Raw genomic sequence first — 27,692 nt, 5'->3', positions numbered from 1 at the left:
AGTATATTCAAGAGGGCTATCCCGGACAATAATGTGATTAAAAACATCTGGAAAGACTGAAAAAATTGATAAAAATAAATATCCCAGCATGCACATTTCTTCTTTTTTTTCTTAGAATAATTTTACATAACAAAACCTAAGACTATTACACTGTGTTTGTTTTTCCTTTCAATTGCACTGATGTATTTAAAACATATAAACTTCAATAAACTATACATATGCTTTGATATAATTTGGTTTTATTATTGGAAAATTCACTGACATGGTTGGAAACTAGGAACCAAAATTAGGTGAACTAAAAGATTAGCAATTTTAATTATAATGGGTATTACGCCAACTTTTTTTTTCTTAAAAACAAATATGGTATCATAGAAATATTTTTATATTGTTGCAAAGTATTGGTGGGGAAAATCTATAAACTGAGAGCTCAGAATTAACTAATATAAAAGGCAGCTTTCATAAAAATATAATTAATATCTCAGTGATTAGAACTGAGGAGATGAACAGTTGATGTGTAGTTTAATGACATTAACCCTTAATGTCAATGACAAATCAGTGACTTTAGATATGTCAATGACTTTAGATATATTTGGCAGAAATGACATTATGAAGTTTAGTGGTGAATTGAATTATTCAACATTACTGGTTTAGAAAAAGGTGGAGGGAGCCTGTCATTTAGCCTGGGAATGATAGAAGAAAATGATCTTTCCACAGCACAAACACAGAAACAACTTTCCAGAGAGGGATCTCAAAAATCACCCTAACACTCTGTTCTTCTAGGCTTTATGCCAAATTAGCCTCCAGGTTTCATGGGAGGAAAAAAAAACTCTACTCGGTTTACATGACTTATATACAAATCAGGTGTAACAAAATTGCTTCATAAAAAATTTATAGTTATAAACTTGTTCCTGTTCCTTCAAACTGATATTACCTCACTTTTTCTAGTTTGTATCACTTTGATAAGTGATCCCTGTATACTTTGTCTTTTACTTTTCTGTAAGCTGTTATATAGTTGTAAAGTTAATTTTTATCTTCTCCATTCAACTGTAGCTTATTTTTATAGAATTTCTTTCATAATTTTATGTGAAGAGGAATGCAGCATTAAACATGGGAAGATTTTGTTGTTATGTAGTTTTAAAACCCTAAAGTATTTTTTTTGCCATCTGAGAACTTAATGGATACCCCTTCAGGTCAAGAACATCAATTTGAAGGCAAGAAGCAATTCTTCCCATGGCCAACATCACCATACGTAAAATAGTCAGCCGAAGGCTGATGCCTACTGGGCAATTAATTTACCTTCTACATTGATTATATGTCACAGTATTTTGAGAGTCTCAAAATATTCCCCATGTTAATCAAGGAATTATCAACTGTTCTAATGATAATGCTAATTTAGTTCCCAGTTACTTAACCACATTCAAATGAAATGCATGACCATGTCTTATATAAAATAATTCCTTTGCTTCTTGTCACACTGTGCTATCAAAACACAATATTTCTATAGTACTTTTTTTACACTAACTGCAGTAATAAGATAATCAGTGAATCATGAGATCCAGGAAGCAGCTAAGCCTGAAATCAGCATTTATGTAACAGAAGTCAATTGTCACAAATTTCTACAAAGATCATAGTAAAGTGTTACTTTTCTTAGTTTCAGATATATATATAAAAAAAAAAAACCTCCAGGAAGTATTGCTGAAGGTTGAATAACAAGAAAACAGGAAAATTCTATGTGCAATTTAGATATAGATAATTTCTGAAACAAATTTATTATTAAAGATCTCCCTCATATTTCCTCTTTGTGGTTAATTTTGGCAGTGCTTTAGTTGTTGAGGGAAGGTTCTTCTGAAGCATCTTCTCAGTTTGCCAGCCTGTGCATTAAGTGCAAGGCTATAAATATAATAACCCTTTGAAATTTTTTAAATATAGTTGTAGTGGACACAACATCTTTATCTATGGATCTATCTATCTATCTATTTATGTTGTGCTAAGAATCAAATCCAGTGCCTCACACATGATAGGCAAGTGCTCTACCACTAAGCCACCACCCCAGCCCTCCTTTTGACATTTAAATATGAGCTTCCCTCCACTGTATGACTAGTGTTAGGTTCAAAGGAAATACCAAAGATGAAGTGAGACTCCTTCGCTGCTTACTCTGAATCTAATAATAGGACAAATATGAACTCATGGGAATTGAAAAACTAGATTTGCAATTACTGAGTATAGGATTAATAAATATTATTTATTTACCCTCTGGAAAGAGGGGCAAAAGCTTTTCATATCCTCACTATTGTCCCCTGCCTAGACATGTTAGGAAAAGGATTCATAATCCAGTTTTCTATAAAACAATAACATGTCCAACTGTAATATCATTTCTATAGCAAAGGACTTACAGTCCTGAGACTATATTAAAATGTCTTCACAGTCCATTAACAATGGTTATCAATATTTTCCTTTCCATATTTCATGTGAAATCCTATCTAATCTGGAGTCAGGGCAAATATCGCATGCACTATTAACTAGTCCAGAATTTTCTTTTTCAGAAAGTTTATGGTTTGGATGTTAGAAATAGACCAGGAATTATAAATAAGTTTGAAGCTGTAGGAAGTGTAGAATCTGGTGAATATAATATTATCAAGTTTTGATGCATACAAAGAACTGAAAAATAGAACAAAACTATTTACAACTAGGTGACAAACTTTGAAGGAATATGCATTAAATTAGGGAAATTGGCATGAACTCAATATATCAAGGGAAATCAACAGTGAAGAAGTAAATACATTTTAAGTACAATCAAACTCAGTTCAGAAAAATCAAAGTAAGCCATTTCATTTATTCATATTTTCAAGCATCCTAAAAAGTTAGTAACTTTGTTTTAGATCCACAATTTGACATTTCCAAACAAATTACTTCTGACAAAAAAAAAATCTCTTGGCCATAGTTCTTCCAATAATGATTATTTGTTGAACATATTTCTATAGTTTATATAAAAATTTGCTTTAGAGTCATTAAAAGAAAAAAAAAGAAAAGAGACCCTTTTCTTCAATGGATACGTGTATGTGCTATACATTTTATAGTTAAGGATGTTGCCATTACCCTGGATGAAGTATGTGAATGTGTTTGTGGATACCTACCTTAAACCAATAGTTAATTGTGAAGGAAATTGGAAACACTAGATTAAATGTTCAAAGTAAAATCCTGAATAAACCATTCAAATGTTTTATAGTAAAAAGAAATTCCTTTATCTGGATACTAACTCCTAGCTTCTTTATTTCTTGGCATTTACATGATTTCAACCCCCAGTGCAGACATACTCCATGTCCATCTGCATGGCTCTCCCTAGATAATTCTCTTTCTCTAAAGTTTTTGCAGCTGCAGACTTTAGAAGAAACCCTTCAGAATGACAACTATTAAAAAAAAAAAAAAAAAAGCCTAAGATGGGGACTCTGAGGCAGGTCTGGGCAGGAGACCAAGATTACTTACTGCTATTTCAGGAAGGGAGAGAGGCATAGAGAAGATAGGGTCACCGACAGAATGACAAACACAACTAAAAACTTTCTCACAGTTTATGAGTTTAAGGACTCCTGTGGACAGATAGTCCTGATAGGGTGGTACAGGTCATAAATTCAGATTCCTTTCAGATTGTACTTTGTTTCTTAGCCGAAAAATAAGACTCTTTGTTGTCTAAAGGACCAAGTGAAAAGTTGGTGATTTTTTTAAAACTCCCTCCTCAATCCCAACTTTGAAAATCAAATGGAGACTGTAGACTCTTCCCCCAAGAAAATGGAATACGGTCGTGCATGTAAATGTTTTTGTACAATTTCAGGAGGTCTCTGAATACCCTGAAGTCCATAAATGAAGAAACCCTGTTTCTTAAGAACTCAATGTTCTGAATATAAAGTTATGCTTCACTGACATAAGTGAGCATTATCATCTTTATGCAAGACTGACAGTGCATTTTAAAAAAAAGAAAAGAAAACAGCTGCAGGATGAATTTCATAGCAGGTTATTGAACATTTACAAAGTGAATTTCTTTCTTTTTTCTTTTTTTTATCCTGCCAGAAAGACATGAAAATCTTAAAGGAGCCTTTAAATAATCTTTTAGTAGTTCTTTTTACTTCTCTATTCAGCAGCTTTAGATAGTTTTAGCCTTTGACTTTAGCTAAGCCTTCTTATTAACATAACTGCTTCTTCCATCTCATTATCATTTGAATAAGTATGAATCTAAAAAATATGAATCATATGTGTGTGTGTTTATATTCTCATTGAGAACATATTAAGCCCCTACAGATTGTTATGTTTTATTATTACACATTTATTTTGGTCCTATTCAAAGAAATAGTCAACACTTTTAAGATTCATCCAAGAATCATTTTCTTCTCATAAAGAAAAATCATAAAATCTTAACCAGTTTCATAATTTAGCTGAATCTCTCTGTGAGTCAGTATTTAATCTTGGTGTTGACTGGGTAAGTGTTCTTTATTCAGTGTTTTCACCTTGATTCGAAATATGATAAGGAGCCAGCTACTCTGATGCCACTTCGCCTCCAAGGAATGACCCCACAGGGTGGCATGCCTGCCATTAAAGGCTGCTGGGCCACTTAAAAGCATAAGTGAGACAGACTGGCCCTGTTATAAACCTTGTCTGCTCTCAGTCCTCATTTATTTGTTTTATAAGACATAGTCTTTTCATGAGTCTAGTCACAGAGGTCTTAGAGTACATTTAATAAAATTGAACTTGTGTAAAAAATAAAATTAGACACCTTTTAAGAGCTTCAGAAAAGAATTAAAAATAAATAGTAATTTGGAGAGAAAAAGTATGTAATGATTTAATTGAATCGTATATAGGATTCATTTAGCAAATGTTTTTTTCCATTATAATTAAAATTTCATGACAAATGAACTATGTAACTAAGATACATTAAGTATATCCTGTCCAAAGGTTTGTTTTATTTTTAAATTTTCTGATCTTTTTTTTTTTTTTATAATGAATGATACAGAAGACCAGACATTATTTTTTTCACTTATGTGGCTGTAAGACACTTTTGTAGCCAGAAGTAAAGTTTAGCATTTGGATCACTATTGGGAAACATGATAGTTTCAATAAAAGCTTAGGGACTCTTAAAATATACTGGGTGCAACAGCTCCCCCAGTGTTGTCTCCAGGGGTTTTGCAAAAATGTATCACCCTGTTGCTCTTAAATTTTCTCATATATGCTCTTATAACTGAAATTTCAACTGCTAAGCCTTATCCTAAAAAGTCTCATGAAAATAGTAGAATAATTTCAAACAAATTGATTTGGATAACTCAAATCAATTTAAGATAACTATGGAAAGAGAAAGCAAAATCTAAAGATATTTCCTGCCAGTTTCCTTAGGACATATATGCTGTTTATATAGTTTGTTTTAATATTTTTAGACCTTGAAAATTCTAAAACTTCTCAACAAATATCTTTGGGAGCCACACAGTGTGTGATCCATAATGTCTTTCCAGGATGTGGCTAAAATAAGACATGGAGATTTAGGATGATTCTTTATGTTTATCAAATTGCTGTAAAGCATGCAGTCTCTGGAAGTAGATTGCTTGGCTTCAAGCCCTGGCTCTGCCAATTGCTCACTGTGTCTTGGCAAGTTGCTTAAATGCTAAATATATCAGTAAACTAATAACTACACTCCCACAAAGGTTAATATGAGGGTTAAATCAGTTAGTATATGGAATGTCCATCAACAGTGCCTAACATACTAAAGAATTTACATATAATTCAGCATACACATATATGCTGATTTAGATATAATATCTATTTAAAAACTGGGGAGGAAGGGAAGGAAAGGGGAAGTACAGGGGACTGAAGCACTTTGTATTTCCTGAATGGATGATTACATCCAAATGAACCCCACTATTATATATAACTATAATTCACTAATAAAAACATTTTAAAAAGCTGATCAAAAGTTATCTGCACAAAAGATTTTTAAGAAGGAAACCGAAAAGTAAAGTAGCATGCAGTTATTTATGTCATAAAGTTTAATTTTTGAACTCAGATTCTATATAGTGTTTCAAGGCATGAAAATTTTCTGCTGGGTGTCGCCCATTGCTATCTAACAGTAAGTAAACTATTGACTATTCTGTAATTGATTATTTCTTTCATAATAGTTGGAAAGCAAAAAATTCACAAAAATTCAAAACATATGCTTTTAATTTGACCATTATATTACTCTTTTAAGCACATAATACTACATCAAGAAAAACATTTTTAAGAACTACTTTATTACTAAAATTTTGCAATATGGTTAGTGTCTTACAGTGAAAGCACAGCCTCACCTTAGGCATCTTTGCCTGTAACTTTTATTGCCACCAGGACACTTTAGGTAAGGAGAAATCTTTTTGCCTATATGGTAATTTCTAATAAAACAAATCCGGATTGCTGCAACCTGTACAATCAGAAAAATGAGAAATTATACCCCATTTGATTCAAATGTATGAATTGTCAAGATCATTGTACTGTCATGTGTAGCTAATAAAAATAAATAAATAAATGCTACTGTTTTTATAAATGCAGGTTGTCCCTCCTAATTTCTGCTCACCTGTTTTAATCTTAGAAAACATTTTATTCTTCAAGGATATTTGGATCATCTCTAAATTTTTAAAAAAGCAAAAGAAATTAAGAGGGGGGGAAAGGGAACCAAATCAACTCATTGATTATATAGACACATGAGTTGCAAATTTCTCCAAGGTTAAAATCATCAATTCCAGATTAACCATAAGATATGTTGTTACAGACAAATCTACCAGTACAGTACAGAGGATACAATAAAGCTAGATAGATAGAAGGTAAAAACCTACTTCCAGCAGAAGCTATTTTTAAGAAACATATACTATGTTATTTTTTAAAAATCCTATTTGGATTATTTTACTCTAGTAGAAATCATTTTGTTCAATAAAACAACTTTCAAACTTGTTGGTTTTAAGTATTTAGACTTTAAATGACCTTTGAAATCATCAGGAGAGCTTACTCATTGACCTTAGACATTTTTAGTAATGAACTTTCTTAACTCTAAAAACCAATTCATAGCTTAGGATTGTGCATCAAGTCAGTAGGTAAGATATAATACTCAAAATATATACATTCAGTCGTTAATGGAGCTATTATTGGGTAATTCCATATTTAGTATTAGTTGCCATTCTCAATGCTTGATATACATTATCTCTTTCAATCTCACAATGACCCTATAGAAGGAGAGGTTATTATACAGAATATAGAAGCACTCAAATGAACAATTCACAATATGCAAATGAGAAAAGATGAAATGAAAAGTGAGTGATGAAAGGTCACTTGTCGAAATTAGACCAAGTTTTCAGTATTAGGCTATCTGAAACTAATCTTATAACTTCTAACTAATCTCATGACTCATAAGGTAGTGCACTGTACTGGGTGTATGAGGTAAAAGATAACCAATCATCCAAGTTTGCCTGAAAACAAAATTTTCAGTGCTACAAAAGGGAACATATTGGATCATATAAAACATGTAATTTGCAATCATTTTAACTTTCACTTTGCCACAGGAGATAAAATAATTTTCATACCAATATTAAAACACAACAAAATACAGAAATTATCTATTTTTTAAAAGTTTTGCTATACAGTGGACTAATATAATAAAGGCAAAGCAGATAATTGTGAACAAAAGGGGAAGGAAGAAATGTGTACCATTTTTGAGAAACAATTATTGCCACACACCATGTTAATTATAGAGTCCTAATCTTTTCAAAGATTTTTTTATCAAAATCATAATTTTTATAACAAATACTTAGGACTAAATGAATATTAACATCCATTCTATTATTTCGATAACTCTTTCTATGTCTAGAATTATTCTCAGAGAACATCTTTATGTTCCTGTTGACATTCAGCTCAAGTAAAAAATTGAGAGTATTCAACTCACTCTATGCCAAGGTCTGTTCCAGATTGTGATATATTCCAGAAAAACAATTAAGCCTAAATTCTGGCCTCTCTAAAGGTTGCTTTAGAGTGGGAAAGAAAGACCTGATTGCTAACATAAATATCATATCATAAATATCATTTAAAGGAAGGAGAAGGTACATAATCAAGACTTCCTGAAAGGGAAAATAATTCATGGGAGAATTTACAATGGTCATGGTATTTAACCTGCTTTTTAAAAAAAAAAAAAGTATGTGATTTTACCAAGTGGAGGTAGTGAGAAAGAAATGTTGCAAAGAAAACAAGATGCAAGTCATACTCAGGGAAATATGAGTCACCTCAAGAATTTGAAAAACACAAGGTATGGAAGAAGGGGGAGATCAAAAGATGGCATTAGAAACGAAGGTAGAAGAGACACTAAGAAGAAACTTAAGTGCAAAGGAGTTTAGACTTTAATCCTGCAACATTCTATGCAATAAATAACACAGTCATTAAATGGAAGAACGAGACATTCTTTATGTAACCTTTATAGTAATTGACTTATTTCTATTGCCCTTTCTACTAAATACCCCAAAAGAGCAGAGATCTTGTATTGATTGAGGCTATGTCTCCAGAACCCAGAAGAGCACTTGATACACTAGTAAGCATTTTAAAAAGTTATTTGTTGTATCATTGAATGTTTGGAAATAATGTGGATGCAAGGGTTATCTTGCAAAATGAGACAAAAATAGAAGCAAAGAAACCAGTAAAGGATCATTGTGATAGGTCAAGTAAGGGAAAAAAAACAGAATGTGGGTAACACCAATAATTTTTTTACAGACACAACAGGACTTAATAATGTATGGATTGATAGGAGTCCAGTAAAGTGAGAAGTCAAATATTACAGAAGGGTTTCAAACCAGGGTAACTAGATAGATGATGATGTTTTAACTAAGACAATATTATAAGAGGAGAAAAACGTTCAAGGAAAATGTTAAAGGATTGCAACAACATGGATAGAACTAGAGATCACGATGTTAAATGAAATAATCATAAATAAAAATACCAAATGGTAAAGTTAGAAATGAAGAATCCAAAAAAGTAGTACTCATACAAGTTCAGAGTAGAATATTGGCTACCAGAGACAGGGGAGAGTAGGAGAAGGTGGGAGAGGTTGATTGATAGGTACTAAGTTATAGTTAGAAGTAAGGATTCTAGTGTGCTATTGCACATAGATAATGATAATATACTATATATTTCAAAAATCAAGAAGAAAGGATTTTAAATGTTTTTTGTCATAAACAAATGATAAATGTTTGAGGAGAGTGAGATGTTTTATCTGACAAAAACATTACACAATGAGTACATGTATTGAAACATCACTAAGTTCCACTCTAAATGTATATAATTTTTAAGTTTGTAAGTATCAGTTAAAAATAAATTTAAACTTAAAGATTAAAAAAAAGGTTGAATTCAAACTTTCTGAGGACAAGATTTGTTCATGATCTGATAGTCTCCAGGCAACAGTATAAGAAGAAAACACTTCACCAACTTTAGTACTTATGTGAATAAAAACAGTGATTTAATGTATTATAATGGTTCATATGTATGTTTTATCCATATATTTTAAATGCATTAGAGGGATGAGAAATTATTTCATTCATTATCAAGTCCATTTGAGATTATAATTGTGGTTTGCTATCTCTAAAGTATAAACAGGGGAGGTAGAAATAGATTAAATAAATGACTCAAAGAGTCCTGAATTGCCTCTGGGAGGAAAAAATACAGGCGCTTTAACTGTCAATCCAAGTTATCATCACAAATTTTATTACCTGGTAGACAAAATATAGATGTGATAGAATGTTAAATAAACTAGAATGATTTAAATCTGTAATAGAGTTTTGAGGTTGTTGAGAGTTGTTTCAATTCTTCATTTTACTGACTGCACATTAGAAATTGCCAGACTGATACAAAATAGTACATCCAGCACAAACTTATTACTTATATGAAAATGTTAAATCTCTGTAATCCCCTTCTTTCACAAATCTTTTCTGAGGAAAAAAAACATATAACTATTTCACTGGCAAAATATTTTTCCAAGATTCTATAAGATATTTAAAGAATTCTTTTGTTCTCTTTAACATTAGCATGAGAAAAGTTAGTCTTGTGATCATATAGTTTCTTCATACCATCCCTCTCAAAATCACTCTAAGTTTCTATAAGTATTTGAAAATATATATATGTTGGTCAATAGTCCCTAAAAGTCTCAATGCAAGAAAAAAGTTTTTCTCCTCTATAACAGAAAAGGATGACAAGGCAGTTTTTGAATTATGGTCTTCAGAATAAAATAGCTTATTTATTAGAAAATCTTGATTCTAAGGCAGTTTAAAATATCTATAACCATATATGGGTTATTTATGATTTTAAAAAACCTAAGAAATTCACTTTAGTGGCTTTGAAGAGCTCTTAAAATAATATTTCTAAAAAATAATGATCTTGAGTTTTGAAAATTGAATAGCTTTCAAGAATCCTGGAGCTCCTCTGTTGTCTTGAATGCAATTCAAGACAATACTAAGGTGATGCTGTCACATGAGACATTGGGGATAAATGGCTAAAAATCTACAAAAGAAAATAAGCCAGAATATTTTGAAATTTTAGAATGAGAATTAATCAACTTTAAATATTTCCCAGGACCAGTAATGCAATATACAATTGTTACAGATTGAAAATAAGACAGAAAAACTGTAGTTACCATCAGCAGACTTCTCTCGCCTAAAATAGACTTAAAGAATACCATTCTAATTTTTATAACTTTCCTTAGACTTACTTAATTTTTTATAACAAATATAATAATGGGCTGTAAAGTTACTTTTAATCTTTAGAACATAACTAACTTCCCTAGAGAAAACAACTAGGAAATAAATTGCAGATCAGATGAAAGCAAAAGTATTCTAAAAAGAACACTTTAGTTCAAATAACAACTACTCTCAATTGGTGGTACTAAATAAAATACAAAAGACAAAGAGCTCCAATGTGGAATTTCTAATTCATGAGGAATAGAGGACTCTTCATTTGATTCCTTATTATTATTGAGAAATGTGTCACTGATGAATTTTAAGACAGCCTGATGTACTAACCAAAAAATTATAGGTAGAATTAATTTCAAAAGGGCTTGGGATGTGGCTCAAGCGGTAGTGCGCTCGCCTGGCATGCGTGCGGCCCGGGTTCGATCCTCAGCACCACATACAAAGATGTTGTGTCCGCAGAAAACTTAAATAAATAAATAAATTCTCTCTCTCTCAAAAAAAAAAAAAAGAATTAATTTCAAAATATTTTGTGTTCATGTAGATAAGAATCTTTTTTTTTTTTTGAGAGAGAGAGAGAATTTTAATATTTTTTAGTTTTCGGGGGACACATCATTGTTTGTATGTGGTGCTGAGGATAGAACCAGCCCGCACGCATACCAGGCAAGCGCACTACCGCTTGAGCCACATCCCCAGCCCAGATAAGAATCCTGATGAAATACTTGATGTTAATTTCTTAACGATAGTGAAACTGATGAGAAAAAATTAACTTGTTTCTCTGAAGCACCTACTAGGCTTTGCTCTTTGGGAAGTGACCTTGTGAAATCCAGTGAATGGAGAAATAAAGAGAAGATAAAAAAGAAAAACTACCTAATACAAAGCCAAGCCCAACATGACAGTGCACATATTAGATGGGATGGGAACCTATAGGAAATGTCAATGGGGGAGACCTTTCAGGATTAGGTGTAGTGCATAAATTCTGGGGTGGAATGGCACATATGGTGGTATTAGAGAGGGGAACAAATGGAAAAATAATCTTGTCAGGTGAATTTCAGAAGTAAAGGCAGAAGGAGATAGTTATGAACAATGTAAGAGATGACAGCTCCTAGAGCAGTGGATGCTAAGGCTAGTTAGGAAAGATGAGGTCCCTCACTGGAGAAAATTGTCTACCAGGATGAGACTTGGAGCATTTATCTATAAATCTTTTCTGAGGAGCAGCTATACCATAAAGGTTAAAAGGTCCAAAGCTCTAAGACTAACTACCTGATATGGCTGCTCACTAGTTATTTGACTTTGGATAAGTAGTTTAATTTTCTTTCCATTTCCTTATCTAATGGGAATGATATGTTGCAATACAAGTAAAATGCTTACAAGGTCATTTTATTCTGATATCATTAAGGGAAGGGTACCAGTTTAAAAACAACCTAAGGGGTTCTCCTGGCCACAAGAGCTAAGATATCGTAAAAAGAGGTGAGACTACAGGCTGGGGAAAAGCTCAGGCAGCAGTTGCTGTAGTAACCCATTTTTTCCCCTTAACATCCTTAATCCTTTATCAAACTGGAATATTGATTTCAGGGTTTTTATGTTTAAATATAGTAATGACCTTTTATGTTCCCCATCTTGTTACCTAAGTGTTTATGTCAGTTTCCAATCTCTGTGCTCTCTGAAACAATATCCAAAGAGAAGATTCATGATGAACTTTCATATTTAAAACCTAGATATTCTAGATCCTGACCCACAAGGGTGCTGACAGTTCATCTGACCTCAATAATTGCTGATAAAGTTCTTCTTCGTTAGTTTTGGGGTAAAATTAATGGCTTTAAGGAACATTATAGAATATAAGTTAATATTCAGTATAAATGAAAACTTCTTTGGGTTCTAATTCTATGCATGATAAATTGGGAATTTTATTACTACATTTAACCTTTAGCACATCTTTCTTTAAAATACAGATCCAATGTAAAATCTAGCATTTGCATACATGGTTGTAATTTGTGACGGTCACCCTCACTAACCTGTAAGGCTCCGAGTTCATAAGAAAGACATGAATTACAATGAGATCTAATATTTCCATCACTGGTGCTCATGCACATAATTTCTTTCCAGACCTTTTTTTGTGTCGCAAGGAAAAACCATGCACAGTCCAGTCTGACTTGCCAAAAATTCTAATGAGAATCAAGAAATATAGATGTAAAAAGTAAATATGTTGTATATACTTATTTCAGGTAAAAATCATTTTCTCTTCATCTAAAACTTTATCTTTTAAACTTGAGCAATTGGCCAGAACAAATGCATTCCGTTCTTTGAAACAAATCAAAGTTATTTATGTCAAATATTCTACTTAATAGAGGTGTGCTGGGAACTGTAACAATTGATATGATCAAACAAGAAATACATGATTTTCAGTTTAGTTTCTGATCTTAGCTTCTGCACCAGACTACAAAATCAGAATTGCTTATTTTTCTTGTACCAACACCATTGGTCTGTTGATCAAATCTACGTCCAATAAAGAAATGAGCAGGAACTCACAAATCCTACCAACTCTGGGGCATCCATCAGTCCATGGAAATTGTTCTGCTTGAAATCCCTTCAAAGCAGGAGTATGCTTGACTGTTTCTATGTTGTCAGTGAGAATTTATGAATTTCTCCTTTCTGCTTTATCTTAGGATTATTTCAGAAATGCCCATTCAGATATCAGTCAGACAAAATCGCTGCACTGTCTTTGAAGTTGTACCACAACTGTGAAAGCAGCAGCAGTAACTACTAAAACCCTGACCTTGACTTGTTGATTTTCTTTTAAGGAAAAGCTAGAGGACAAAGGGAGCATAATGTAAACAAGTGATTGCAGGCATTTAGGAAAAGAAATATTTAATTTCTTTGTAATTCATTATATACTTCATGTCCCTTTTATAAACTTAAAAGGAAATAATGCTATAAAGAAAGGAATGGGGAGATCCATCTGTATAATATGAGTATAGTTTTATAGAAGCAGCTGGGAAATGATGTTCCTATTAATAATATACAAATAATTTAGATATCACAGCTGGAAAGCTCTAACTGCTGTATTTCTGTAACTGGTCTAATCCTTGTGTATTCTCTTGCTCTTTTGCAGGCAGACCAGTAATGATTGTGGTGGAATATATGGAGAATGGATCTCTAGATTCCTTTTTGAGGGTGAGGTGCTCTTTTCTGATAGTATTTAAATAAACTATTCTCAGTTCTAGATTTGAAATCATTTATTGTAAATTAAATTTTGCATAATGTTATGCATGGGTTTTCTGTAAAGAATAGCAGCAATTTCTCTAATGTGCATTTATCTGATATTGTGACACTTTAGAATATTTTAAGGGGATAAGATGTACACTTTATAATTGATTTCTTCTATAAATTTACTTGCCATATTAAAATACATATGTCTTTGTTTGTGTGTATACACGTATATTCCAAATGATGTTATCATAAAGAAGGAAATGAAACTTCATCCCCTCCCACACCCACTCTTTTAATAATTTAGTATGATATTTTATCCACTGTCTATAATGCTGAGACCCTTCAATTCCTGAATGCTTACCAAAATGACTCAAGTTTGCTTCAGAAAGATAGTTCTATCAATTTTGTCTTTCTTAAGTTTATTTGAAGGACTGTTCACAAAAGAAGAAACATAATTCCCTCAGTGGTGATTTATTTTAAAATAAAAATTTTAAAGCTTTCTTTTTAAAGTGACTTCTCTTTAACAGTATAGTGTATACAAAAAAAACTAAAATGTTGTTTTCTATAATGGTATAAAATAACAAACCTGAGAAAGCACCAGAAAGTTATATTTCAAAGTATATTCATAACATGTTTAATATTTGAAAAGCCGCCATCATATGCTTGGAAACTCCTCATTGATGGTGAAAAAAATAAACATAAAAAATCACTACCATAAATATTTTTCATCCCTGCTAGAGGTCATATATTTTCACATCTCTGCATTCTTTAATATCTGTCTAATAATACACATAATCATTTTACTTGATTACAAAATGACTGAAATTTTGCCTTTTGGAATGTATTATATTTCTCTCTATATTCATGTGAAAATGAGGCATTCTTTCTTCACTTTATTTTTTGCCCATGTTATTTGAATGTGCTCCCTTTGCATATCACTTTTCTCTTTTTATCTCATTTTCATTTATTTTTCTTGACTCTGTGCCCTCTTCTTCCAATTGCTTTCAGTGTTAGCAGCAATGATGTACTTACACTGTGACTGGACATGATGTCCTGATTTAATACAGAAGCTGAATTCAGCAAAATCTTTGGCTTCTCCCAGAGCAGTACCACTTTCATAATGCATACTCTCAACCACATGTGCTCATTAAGGCAAAAGGAAATTCAAAGGTGTTTGGAACATGAATGGTTTATTCTTTTCTGTAGCCATTTTTGAATGTGTTATTTTATAGCTATATTCATTTCACCAGTAAATGTCCTAAATTATTTTAGAAAAATTTATCAGGACCACCTAAGGTACTTGAAATGTATCCTTCCATTATGTTTATTCAAAAACATAATTTCATCAGAAACATATCAAAATGTTTCATCATCAATAGCTGTTGAAAATTGGATTATATGACTACACCAGCAAATTAGGTGAGAAATGTTAGTTTCAGATATAATTCTTATTCTGCTGAATCATGAATCCATTATAATATGCTATAAAAAGCCAATGATACATTATAAACAAAATATTTACTTATTAGCATCCTAGCCAGGCATGGTGACACACACCTGTATTCTCAGTGGCTCAGGAGACTGAGGCAGGAGGATAGTGAGTTTAAAGCCAGCCTCAGCAAAGTAGTGAGGCCCTCAGCAATTCAGCGAGACCCTGCCCCTAAATAAAATATAAAAAAGGACTGGGAATGTGACTCAATGGTTAAATGCCCCTGAGTTCAATTACCAGTACCAAAATAAATAAATAAATATACTAATCCATGTTTATACATGGTATATTCCATGATCTAAATTTTGAAAGTTAATATTTTTCAGCTCTTATTATATACTTTGTAGGTAAGACCTTAGCTGAAGGTCTGAAGAAAAAAGTCAATGTTTACCTGATGGTAAACCACCACTCTAAAGACCTGAACACCCATCTAAGTTAATCTGCTATGTAACCTCGAACAAGCATGCTATCAACTCCTCTATACTTCTGACTCACTTATAAAACAGGAATTTGAATAGTACCTGTTCAAATATGCATATATTATAAGGATTGAGTTGATTACTGTAAAGCTTTTAGGGTTATATGTGACCAATGACAGAGGAAGGAATCCAATTCAAGTGTCCATGGCTCAAAAAGTCATGCTCGCATATCCTATGAGTACTTTTAGTTAACTTGCTTACTACTTTTCCTTATAAGTCCACTGCTATCACCCCCTCTTCACATACAGTTTCTACTAAAATAAAATTAAATGGTTAAAATGCAAAAAAAAAAAAAAAACAGGGAGGTGGTCAGAGGTTTAGCTAGGTGGTAGTGTTTTAAATTTCTTTTTAATTCAAATCTAAGATACTAAAAAAATCAATGAATGGAGGCAATAAATAAGGCTAATGCTCCTGCATCACCCTTCTTTAATATTCTTACCCTTCTTTGTAATATTATCCCTTCTATGCCAGAAGCACAGAGGGCTTTATAAACTTTATGTCAATAGCGGGCACTCAACTCCCTGTGGCAAGCAGAAATAAAATACATAAGTCTATATAGCCCATAAATTCTCAAAAGTGAAGTCATTTTTCAAACTACTGCTTTAGAATTTGATAATCACAGCTTCTCTGAGCACAGAGGAGGAAGTGGCTAAATGTACTGCATCATAGGGAGCCATCCATGGCTCATTAAGAGCCTTCTGTGCTGACCGGAGGCAGAAAAGATTTCCCTTTGGTCTTCCACACTATTTGAAAATCACTTCAATTTGCTATTTTATTATGAAGGAGTGGTAGCACAACTAAGTACAAGATTACAGTCTAGTGCCAGAGCTGGTGGCTGGCTGGCTGTGATATTGCATGGGATTCATAAATCTCATGCTGTTTGAGATCCTTGTGGACATTCTTCCAGACATATACTGGAGTGGGGAGGTGAAGATCAAGTGTGCAGGCTTGCAGTGTTGGAGCCTATACAGACGTGTGTGCGCAGACATGGGTGTGGGTGTAGCTATATGTTGGCTTATAATTTTTAAAACAAATTCTAGCTTAGAGAGAAAAGCATCAGGCTAGCTGCCCAGAAGGTACAGCATCACTGAGGTGCATATTTTTCTATTGAAAAATATTTTCCGAGGAAATGTACCAGTATGAATTAAATGTAAGCTTGACAATCATCCCTGAATGGTCTCTAAGTACACATATGAATTTCATAAATACTTTTGTGGCCCTTACCTGGAAATCACCTGCCTCTAAATCTTAGGACCTCCATTTTTGTAATAATAATAAAAACTAGCAATCCAAATAAAATAATTATAAAATTATTTAAGATTTTGAGGTGTCATATATCAACCAAAAATCTACTTCTTTATTTTACAGTATTTCTTGATTATGAATTTATTTATTACAAAATTTGTCAATGCCAAGATACACCATCACCAATGTCAGTTCAAGATGGTGCACTGTGTCCATACTGCAGCCTCTGATCACATCTCAAATCATTCAACAGAAAGAAAAGGTTTATTCATAGTTTTTACAAAATATAGTCGCATGGGCAAATAAGAAAGGAGTATCATCCAAAAGCCAAAAATCTAGGATAAAATAATAAAAATGAAAAGCAGCCAGATTTGGTTAAGGGAGGAAACCATAGCTTGAAATATGCTCAGGGAAGGATGGTGGGGAACAAGAAGAATGTGTGGAATGTGGTGCTACCAACTATAAAATGAAGACACAGAGGAGGACCAGGATGGTCTGGTGGTTGGGAAGAAATGATGCATTTCATTTATATCACATTACATTTGAGATGCTGATGAAATACCCAGTGTAACATGCAGTCAGCAATTAGAAATATGAATCTGAAACTCAGCAGAAAAATCTTGAATAATATTTCAGATCTAGAAATTGGCAGCATAAAAGTGGTTATTAAATCCAAGCCATGGTATTTCTGAGGAAGAATTTTTAAGAAAAGCTGACAAATTGAACAAAGTGGAAACTCTATTCCATGCCAGCCTAAGTGGCAACACAGATAGACTCCTGTGGTAGCTAAGGAAGAAGTGGAACAGAAATGAGAAGGAAAAAATAATGTGGAGTACCTAAAGCAAAGGGAACCGAGCATTTCAGGAAAGAGCAATTAAGCGAATGTGTCAAGTACAACAGAGAAATTCAGAAAGACAGACTGAAAAGCATCTATGTATTAGCATATCAGAGGTCCTCAGTGACCTTGGCACTTTGAATGGCTTACTCCAAAGCAGAAACAAGATTGAAAAATGAGAATGAAAGATTGGTAAGAATCAGTTGGTGGAGATAATTCCTTTGGGGAAAGAAGTGGGTGAGATATCAAGGCAAAAGATAAACCAAATGCTAGAAAACTAGAAAAAAAAATCAAGGTTTTATTTTTCACATTTTTATTTTGATAAATTATAAATAACATACATTTTATTCTTAAGAGTTTAAAATACACATTTCATTGGTATCAAGGATACTTATATCAACGCGTAACTGTCACCACCATCCATCTTTATAACTCTTTCAGCCTTGCAAACCTGAAACTCTGTACCCATTAAATAACAATACCTTATTTCTCTCTTTCACCAGGCCCTGGCAAGCACCATTCTACTTTCTGTCCTCTGATTTTGAATACCATAAGCATGTCATATAAATGAAAAGATAGAGTATTTGGGGGGGGGGGGTTTGTGATTGGCTTATTTCACTTAGTATAATGTGCTCAAAGTTCAGTCTTATTGAAGTATTATGTCAAAATATTCTCCATTTTTAAGGCTCAATAATATTTCATTGTGTGTATGTGTGTGAGAGAGAGACAAGACAGGCATTTTGCTATCCATTCATTTCTCAATGCACACTTAGTTTGCATTCATGCTTTAGCTATTGTGAAGAAACTTGTTATGAACCTGAGTGTAAAAATATGTCTTTGAACCTTGCTTTCAATTAATTTTGAATATATGTGCAGAAATGATATTGCCAGATTGTATAGTCCTTCTATTTTTAATTTATTGTGCAACTGCTTTAACATTTTCTATATTGTCGGTGTCATTTTATATTCCCACCAATGGAGCACAGGGTTTTGAATTCTTCAAATCATCACTAAAACTTATTTTCTAATATTTTGTTTTTATAAGGAATCATTCTAATGGGTATAATATGGTTTCTCATAGTTTTGACTCAGATTTCCCTAAAGATTAGTGTGGTTCAGCATCTTTTCATTTGCCATTTTTATATCTTCTTTGGAGAGATATCTAGTCAAGTTTCTTGGCTTAGTTTTGAATCAGGTTACTTGGTTTTTTTGGTTGTTGATTTTGAAGAGCTATTTATACAGGCTGAATACTAATCTGTTGGGAGATACATGATTTTCAACTATTTTCTCATTCTGTGAGTTGCCTTTCTACTCTGTTGTTGGTGTTTTTTGGTACACAAAAATAACTGTGTTGTTGTTTGAGACAAGGTCTCTTTAGTGCCTAGGCTCCTCTCTAACTTCTGGCCTCAAGCATTACTCCAGCCTCAAACTTCTCAGTAGCTGGGACCACAAGTACATGCCACTATATCTGCTTGATACACAAAAGTTTTTAATTTTCAGGAAATCCAATATGTCTTATTCTTTCTTTTGTTTCTTGTGCCCTTACTGTCATATCAAGTAATCATTGCTAAATTTAATGATATGAAGTTTTCCCTTTGTTTTTTTCCTAATAGTTTCGTAGTTTGATGTTTAGGTCTTTGACCAATTTTGATTTAATTTTTGCATAAGGTGTTAAATAAAGGTATAACTTCATCCTTTGGTATGGGGACATTCAGCTTCCCTAGCACGATTCATTAAAAAGACTATTCTTTCCCCCATTGAATGATCTTAGAAAACAAGTCAAAAGTCATTTGGCTATTGTCTTAGTCCCTTCCGGTTACTATAAAACATATATAATCTTTGATATATATGTGTGTGTGTCTGTATACATATATATGTGTACACACACACTGTATATATATGTATACAGACACACACTCTCTCATACACACACACACACAAGTCTGGATAATTTATACATAATAAAACTTTATTTATCATAATTCTGGAGGCAGTTACGTCCAAGATCAACACACCAGCAGATTCACTGTCATTTAAGGGCTTTCTCTTTGCTTCTCTGATGACAGGTTTTGCTACATCCTCACATGGAAATAGGGACAAAAGCTGTGTCTTCACATGATAGAAGAGAATAAGGGCAAAAATGAACTAAAGTGCTCCCTTCAACCTCTTTCATAAGAGCACTAATCCTAGTCATTAATAGAATGTTCATGGGGCTGGGGTTGTGGCTCAGTGATAGAATGTTTGCCTAATGTGTGTGAGGCACTGGGTTTGATTCTCAGCCCCACATATAAATAAATGAATAAAATAAAGGTCCATCAAATCTAAAAAAAAAAAAAAAGGAATGTTCATGACTTAATTAATTCCCAAAGGGTCCTGCCTCTTAATATTATCACACTGCATATTGGATTTCAACATATGAATTTTGGAAGGACACATAGATTCAAACCATAGTAAATGCAAAGGCTAATTTCTGGTCTATCTGTTCCTTTGTTCTGTCTTTATGCCAGTATCACAATGTTTTGATTGTCATATCTTCATATTAAGACCTGAGTTCTTCAGTTTTGTTCTTTAATAAAGATTGTTTTGACTATTTAGGGTCCATTGAGAGTCTTTATGAATTTTACAGAGGACTCTTCTGTTTCATTAATTTTGGGGATTTTGAGAGAAAGTGCATTGAATCTGTAGATTGTTTGGGGTAGTATTGTCAACAGTTAAGTCTTCTAGTCCATGAGCATGGGACCATCTTTCCATTTGGTTTTCACTATATTAGTCTTTCAACTCTTTGGTTATGTTAATTTCTAAGTGTTTTATTTCTTTTGATACTATCGAAAATGTAATTGTTTTCTTAATTTCCTTTTCAGATTGTTCATTCTTAGTAATTAAAAAGCAACTGATTATTATTGATGACTTAGTATTCAATACTTTTGCTGATTTTTTTTTTATTCTACCATTTTGTGTGTATGTGAATCTTTAGGGTCAACAGAGAGATGATTATTGTTCTTTTGTTTTGTTTTGTTTTCTTTTTCTTGCCTAATTGCTTAGATTAGAACTTCCAGTACTGTGTTGAATATGTGATGAAAATGGCATCTTGTAGTCTCACTCCTGATCTTAAAGGAGAGGCTTTCAATCTTTAACTATTAAAATATTGCAGTGTTTTCTAACATATGGATTTATTATTTGAGGTAGGTTTCTTCTATTTCTAGTTTGTTGAAAGTTTTTATCACTAAAAGGGATTGAATTTTGTCACACTTCTTCTGCATCAATTGAGATCATCATGTAAGGTGTTTCATCACATTATATGATCTATCACACTAATTAAATTTCACATTTTAACCATTCTTGCATTTCATGAATGCATCCCATGTGGTCATGGTATATGTGATTCTTTTGATATGTGGCTAAATTTTGTTTGGTATTATTTTTTGAAGATTTTTTTTCCATCAATGTTTATAAGGGATATTGGTCCCTAGTTTTTTTTTTTTTTTTTTTTTTTTTTTTTTTTTTTTTTTTTTTTTTTTTTTTTTGTAGCATCTCTCTAGCTTTATTATCAGAGCAATGCTGACCTCATCAAATAAATCAAAATGACCTTCCTCTTCAATTTTTTTTTGGAAAAATTTGAAAAGAATTGATGTTAGTTCATGTTCAATAGAAATCACCAATGAAGCCATTTGATCAAGGGGTTTACTTTGTTAAGAGACTTTTGATTTCTGATTGGACAGTCTTAATATTTATAGATTATTTATATTATCTACTTATTCAGATTTGATCTTGGTAGTTTTATTGTTTTGAATTGTTTCATTTTATTCAGGTTATACATTTGTTCATATATAATTATTCACTATTCTCTTATAATTTTTATTCCTATAGAATCTGTAGAAATATCCACATTTTCACTTCAGACTTAAATAATTTGCATCTTCTCCCCCGCCCCCCTCCGCCCCAGCCCCTTGGTCAATATAGCAAAATGTTTGTCAATTTTGTTGATCTCTTTGTAGAACCAACTTTTGGTTTCATTTTTGGTTTTTCACTATTATTTGTCTATTCTGTATTTTTCTGTGCTCTATTAGTTTTTATTATTTCCTTATTCTGGTAGCTTTGGTTTTTAGTTTGTTCTTCCTTTTCTTATCCTTTAAATTGTAAAGTTAGGTTGTTGATTTGATATTTTCTTTACCATTGTAAGCATTTAGAACCAAAAATTTTCTCCTTTGCACTTTTCTTTCTGTGTTCTACAGGTTTGGGTATGATATCTTTTCATTTTTCTTTAAGTATTTCCTAATCACCTTTACCATATCTTATTTGATCCATTTTTAACAGTGTATTAATCATCTCTCCATAAAGTTATGTATTTTCCAGTTTTCTTTCTTTTACTGACATCTATCTTCATCTGTTGTGCACATAGAAAATAGTTTATATGATACCTATTTTTAAAAGTCTGTTTAGATTTTAATCTGTAGCCAAACATATGGTCTATGCTGGAAAATGTACCATTCACAATTGGGAAGAACATGTATTCTGCTGTTGTCAGGGAAACTATATATGTGTTTACAAAGGTTGTATCTTAAAAATCAAGGGTTTTACTCAAAGTAGAAGAATTAGGCAATATACTGAAGGAGAAGAAAAGGAAAGAATTAAAGAATTAAATTGATTAGGTAAAATATCACAAGAGATGGAAAGGTGTAAAAATCAGGAACCCGGAGGGAATGTTGATTTTGAACAACAGAAAGCATACCATCTTCCAAGACTAAACAGACTGTGTTTTGTGGATCTGGATAGATTTATAAGGAACAAGCATAAAATAAAGGAACTTATATCTGATGTTCTTTGATTTTTACACAATGGAGAACAGAACAGGGTAGTTTGAGGACAGACCCCCATTTAGAGTGAATATTTGGAATAATTGCAAGAGTTGAGAAGTATAGTAGCTGATCATTAAAAAGCTATACCTACAGAGGAGACTATTCCAGAAATGGTCTTTTCTTGAACTCAGCAAGGGTAACCAGCTAAAAATCTTTACCAACGTTTTTAATGGTACACATTATAAGTAGCAGGGAAGAGGATCTTCTGGATTACTGTCCAGAAGCAATGTAATTATTAGTACTAGTTACTTGTGCTATTCCCTCAAACCTGCCAGTCTGGGAGTTTTGAATCTGGAAAAAAAATAACTAACCAGTCCTGCTGAATGTCCAGCTACTACTGAAGAATGTAAATTTATTATGACAGTGGTATACATTCTTATGTGATTTTCAACACAAACACTCAAATCCCTAAAAGGTAAGAGTGGAGATGATAGAAACTCTAGTTTGTAGAACAGGTACACAATAGAAAGAAAATAATAATAATAATAATAATTCTAAGGAATTGTGGTAATAGTGAAATAATATAGGTATATAACCAGTAAGTTAATGATAGTTAAAGAAATAGGGTTAAAAATGTGATTATGTGTGTGTGTGTATGTACACACATGATGGAATATCACTCAGCATTAAAGAAGAATGAAATTATGGCATTTGCCAGCAAATGGATGGAGCTGGAGAATATCAGGCTAGGTGAAGAAAGACAATCCTAAAAAAACAAAAGCCAAATGTTTTCTCTGATATGCAGATGCTAATTTACAATAAGGGGAGGGGGTAGGGAAGAATAGAGTTACTTTAGATTAGGTAGAGGGGAGTGAAGGAGGGGAAAGGTTATGGGGAAGGTAGGATAGTAGAATTAATCAGACATTATTACCATATGTACATATATGGTGTGATTCTAAATCATGAACAACCAGAAGAATGAGAAATTATACTCCATTATTATGATGTATCAAAGTACATTTTACTGTCATATAGAATTTTAAAAATTTTTTAAAGAAATAATCTATTAGAAATAAATAGAAATTTTGTGTGCTTTAAGTCTATATTAGGTACAAGAGGAAGTACAGCTGTATATTAAGGTAAGAGAACTGAAGAGAACAAGGATGTAGCCAGCAAGTAGAATGTTGACAGTCAGCACTAGAGCCAGAATCAGATAAGTCAACAAGGGATGGTTATTAAATAGTCAAGAATTTTATAAGATAATTGTTACATTGTTAGTAGCTTAAAATTTGCCATGATGAAATTATTTATTGTGAAATGCAACAAATCACTGATATATAGTCTTATTTTTCTCTAGACAGCATTTTACCAACATAATACTAAACTGATGTTTAAAATTTCTAAAATGAGGCACTTTCAGGGATAACAGTTCCCATGTGAAAACCTGGGAGTCAATGGCCAATATTAATGGTCATTAGTTAACATGCTTAACTAATGCGGCTAACATTTGTATTTGCTTTCTGAGTCAGGCATTATTCTGGTCTCATGCAGTGACTCATCTATTGCTAACAACAGCACCATTAAGTAAATATTATTACTATCTTTTTAGCTTCTTTTTAAGCTGCTTATTATGGACATTTTCAAGTATATAAACAATCAAAGATAATAATATAGCAAAACCCCATGTGCCCATTGCCTGGTGACTATAAATATCAGTTCATGGGCATTATATGCCCATTTAGCCCTTTCTGTATTGGATTATCTTGATGCAAGTCTTAAACATCTTATCATTTCATCTCTAAACATTTCTGTGGCTCTCTCCAAAAGATAAGAAGTTTAAATGGGGATCAGATATGAGTTCAGTGGTAGAGTGCTTTCCTAGCATGCCTGAGGCCCTGGGTTCCATGCCTCATCCCACATGGAAGTGGCAGCAGGTGGGGACTTTATATAGTATGTAACTATAATACCATTATTATACCTTAAAAATCAACAAAAATTCTCAATTTCATCAAACTTCAGTCAGTATTCAAACATACCCCATTGCTGCATAATATAAAAAAAAACTGTAATGTATTTATTTGAATTAAGATTCAAACAGAAGCATACCTTGCATTGATTGATGTGTCTCAAGTCTCTTTTAGCCCATAGGTTATCCTTTCACTTCCCCACCACCATTGGTTCTTTTTAGCAATTCATGACAATAGGATTCATTTTGACATAATTGTAAAAGTATGGAATATAATTTATTCTAATTCATTTCCCAGTACTTCCCCTTCCCCCTGCTTCTCCCTCTCTATTCCCTTCCCTCTACTGATCTTTCTGCTCTTTATGTAAATTTTTATAATTATTGTCTTGTAGATGTAAATGATAGTGTGATTCACTGTGGTACATTCATATATATACATAGAAAAGTTAGGTCAGACTCATTCTACTGTCACTCAGATCCCATCCCTCTTCCCTTCCCTTCATTACCTTTCTCCACTGATCTTTCTTCTCTTCTTTCTTTTTATATTCTCTTTGCCTTATTGTGAATTAGTTTCCACATATCAGAAAACATTCTTCCTTTGAATTTTGCCGACTGGCTTATTTCTATCCATTTACTAGCAAATGCCATAAAGTCATTCTTCTTTGTGGTTAAGTAATACTCCATTGTGTAAATATACCACATTTTCTTTATTCATTCATCTGTTGAAGGGCACTTAGTTAGACTCCATAACTTAGCTGTTATGAATTATACTGCTATAAACATTAATCTGGCTGTTTCACTGTAGTATGCTGATTTTAAATCCTTTGTGTATTATCACCATTTTACTGATGAGGATATCAATAATGAAATTACAATTAAATATATATTCTCTCAATAATTTTGGCTTCAGTAGAATGTGCAAAGGAAAGGTGGACAGAAAAAATATGACACAAAAATGACAGAGATAGAAAGAGGCATAGATTTTGGACACAGTGATTCCCAATCCTGGATGGACATTACAGCCATCTAATTTGAAAATCTTAGCAATCTTAAGTTTTAAGCTGTACCCTAGACCAATTAAAGAACCAGTTGGGATGAGACACATGCACTACTAGTTGTCAAAAGTTTACCTAGTTGAGCCCAATATACAGCTGAGTTGGAAATCCATAGAAATAGGATTTTTCTTGACTATTAGTATGACTTTGAATTTTCTCTGGGTCATATAGGAAGCCATTGTAGGATTTGGAATACAGGCATAAAATGATTATGTAACTACATTTTTAAAGGATAACTGTGGTTGCTATATTAAAAAGAGGTTAAAATAAGGCACATATGAATGCAGAGAATTTAGGAGACTTTTGTAATAATCTGGGTAAGAAATGATGATGGCTTCAGCAACATCAGTTTGAAAAGTAGAGCCAATATCCTTTGCTGGTGACTTGGATGAAGTGTATAAACAAGAATAGCAGTACAATTCACAATTGCTAGACTGTGGAACCAACCCAGATGCCCTTCAATAGATGAATGGATAAAAAAAATGTGGCATTTATACACCGTGGAGTATTACGCAGCACTAAAAAATGACAAAATCATGGAATTTGCAGGGAAATGGATGGCACTAGAGCAGATTATGCTTAGTGAAGCTAGCCAATCCCTAAAAAACAAATACCAAATGTCTTCTTTGATATAATGAAAGCAACTAAGAACAGAGCAGGGAGGAAGAGCAGGAAGAAAAGATTAACATTAAACAAATACATGAGGTGGGAGGGAAAGGGAGAGAAAAGGGAAATTGCATGGTAATGGAGGGAGACCCTCATTGTTATACAAAATTACATATAAGAGGTTGTGAGGGGAATGGGAAAATAAACAAGGAGGGAAAGGGATTACAGTAGATGGGGTAGAGAGAGAAGATGGGAGGGGAGGGGAGGGGGTTAGTAGAGGATAGGAAAGGTAGCAGAATACAACAGTTACTAATAGGGCATTATGTAAAAATGTGGATGTGTAACCGATGTGATTCTGCAATCTGTATTTGGGGTAAAATTGGGAGTTCATAACCAACTTGAATCTAATGTATGAAATATGATATGTCAAGAGCTTTGTAATGTTTTGAACAACCAATAAAAAAAAGAAAATTCAAGGAAAACAATAGGCAAAAACTGACTCCGAAGGTTATTGTGTTTTACTATTAAATGGCTGAAAGACATAAAATTCCTAGGACAAGTTCTAGTAAAGTATTCATAATATCCTGCAGTATCACTATAGTGTGTTTCAGAACATGTCACTAGAATTTTGTAGTTATTTTTCTGTTGCATCCTGGTCTGCTTCATCAGGTGACAAAAATAGTCTTAATTTTCATTATTTAAAAAATCTGCATATGCCTCAGGAATAAGAGGATTTAATAATACATATAATTTCATATCAGCATTTCAGAAGCAATGTAAGTCACTTGAAGAGTTCCTTGAACAAATGCAAAGCAAATATTAATTTAAAAAATTAAAGGGATCTTTAAAATATTTATGTACTCAAACTATAAATCTAGTAAAGATGGCATTTTACCTTATGCTAGTTATTTATTAATAATGAGAGCTGAATTTTATTAACACACTTTTCTTGTAAATTGTGTATATGTGGTTCTACTAGCGCCAAGGTATAAGGGCAAAATTAATCTGTATAACCTTCATCTTATGTCCAACTGTGAAAAATAAAATAAAATTGATTTTACTCACCAATATTTTAAACTGTAAAAGGTGCAATTGAATCCAATCCTAATTAATTTTAAGAGAAAAAATATGTAAATCTTAATACAAGTGAATGTTGTTGTTTACTAAAACTATGCCAAGTTAATATCAAATAAAAATTCTAAAAATATTACACTAAATAATAAAATATATAAAGCATGGTGCACTTGGAGCCAAGCATAAGGACAACTGAACTTTTATTTTTAAATTAGA

General features: G+C 32.6%; 1 protein-coding gene across 1 annotated transcript in view; it reads left to right on the top strand.

Annotated features, from left to right (window-relative positions):
• The window catches only part of Epha6 (EPH receptor A6), an 808,736-nt gene that overhangs the window by 661,064 nt on the left and 119,980 nt on the right, over positions 1-27,692 (top strand). Inside the window, exon 13 of the mRNA XM_027943203.3 lies at positions 13,834-13,895. Within this exon, the coding sequence (XP_027799004.2) occupies positions 13,834-13,895 (62 nt within the window). The remainder of the gene's footprint in view (positions 1-13,833; positions 13,896-27,692) is intronic.

Source organism: Marmota flaviventris, chromosome 8 (assembly GCF_047511675.1).
Source record: "Marmota flaviventris isolate mMarFla1 chromosome 8, mMarFla1.hap1, whole genome shotgun sequence".
Classification (NCBI taxonomy): Eukaryota; Metazoa; Chordata; class Mammalia; order Rodentia; family Sciuridae; genus Marmota; species Marmota flaviventris.
The sequence above is the reverse complement of the archived record's forward strand: the minus strand, read 5'-3'. Positions and strand labels throughout refer to the sequence as shown.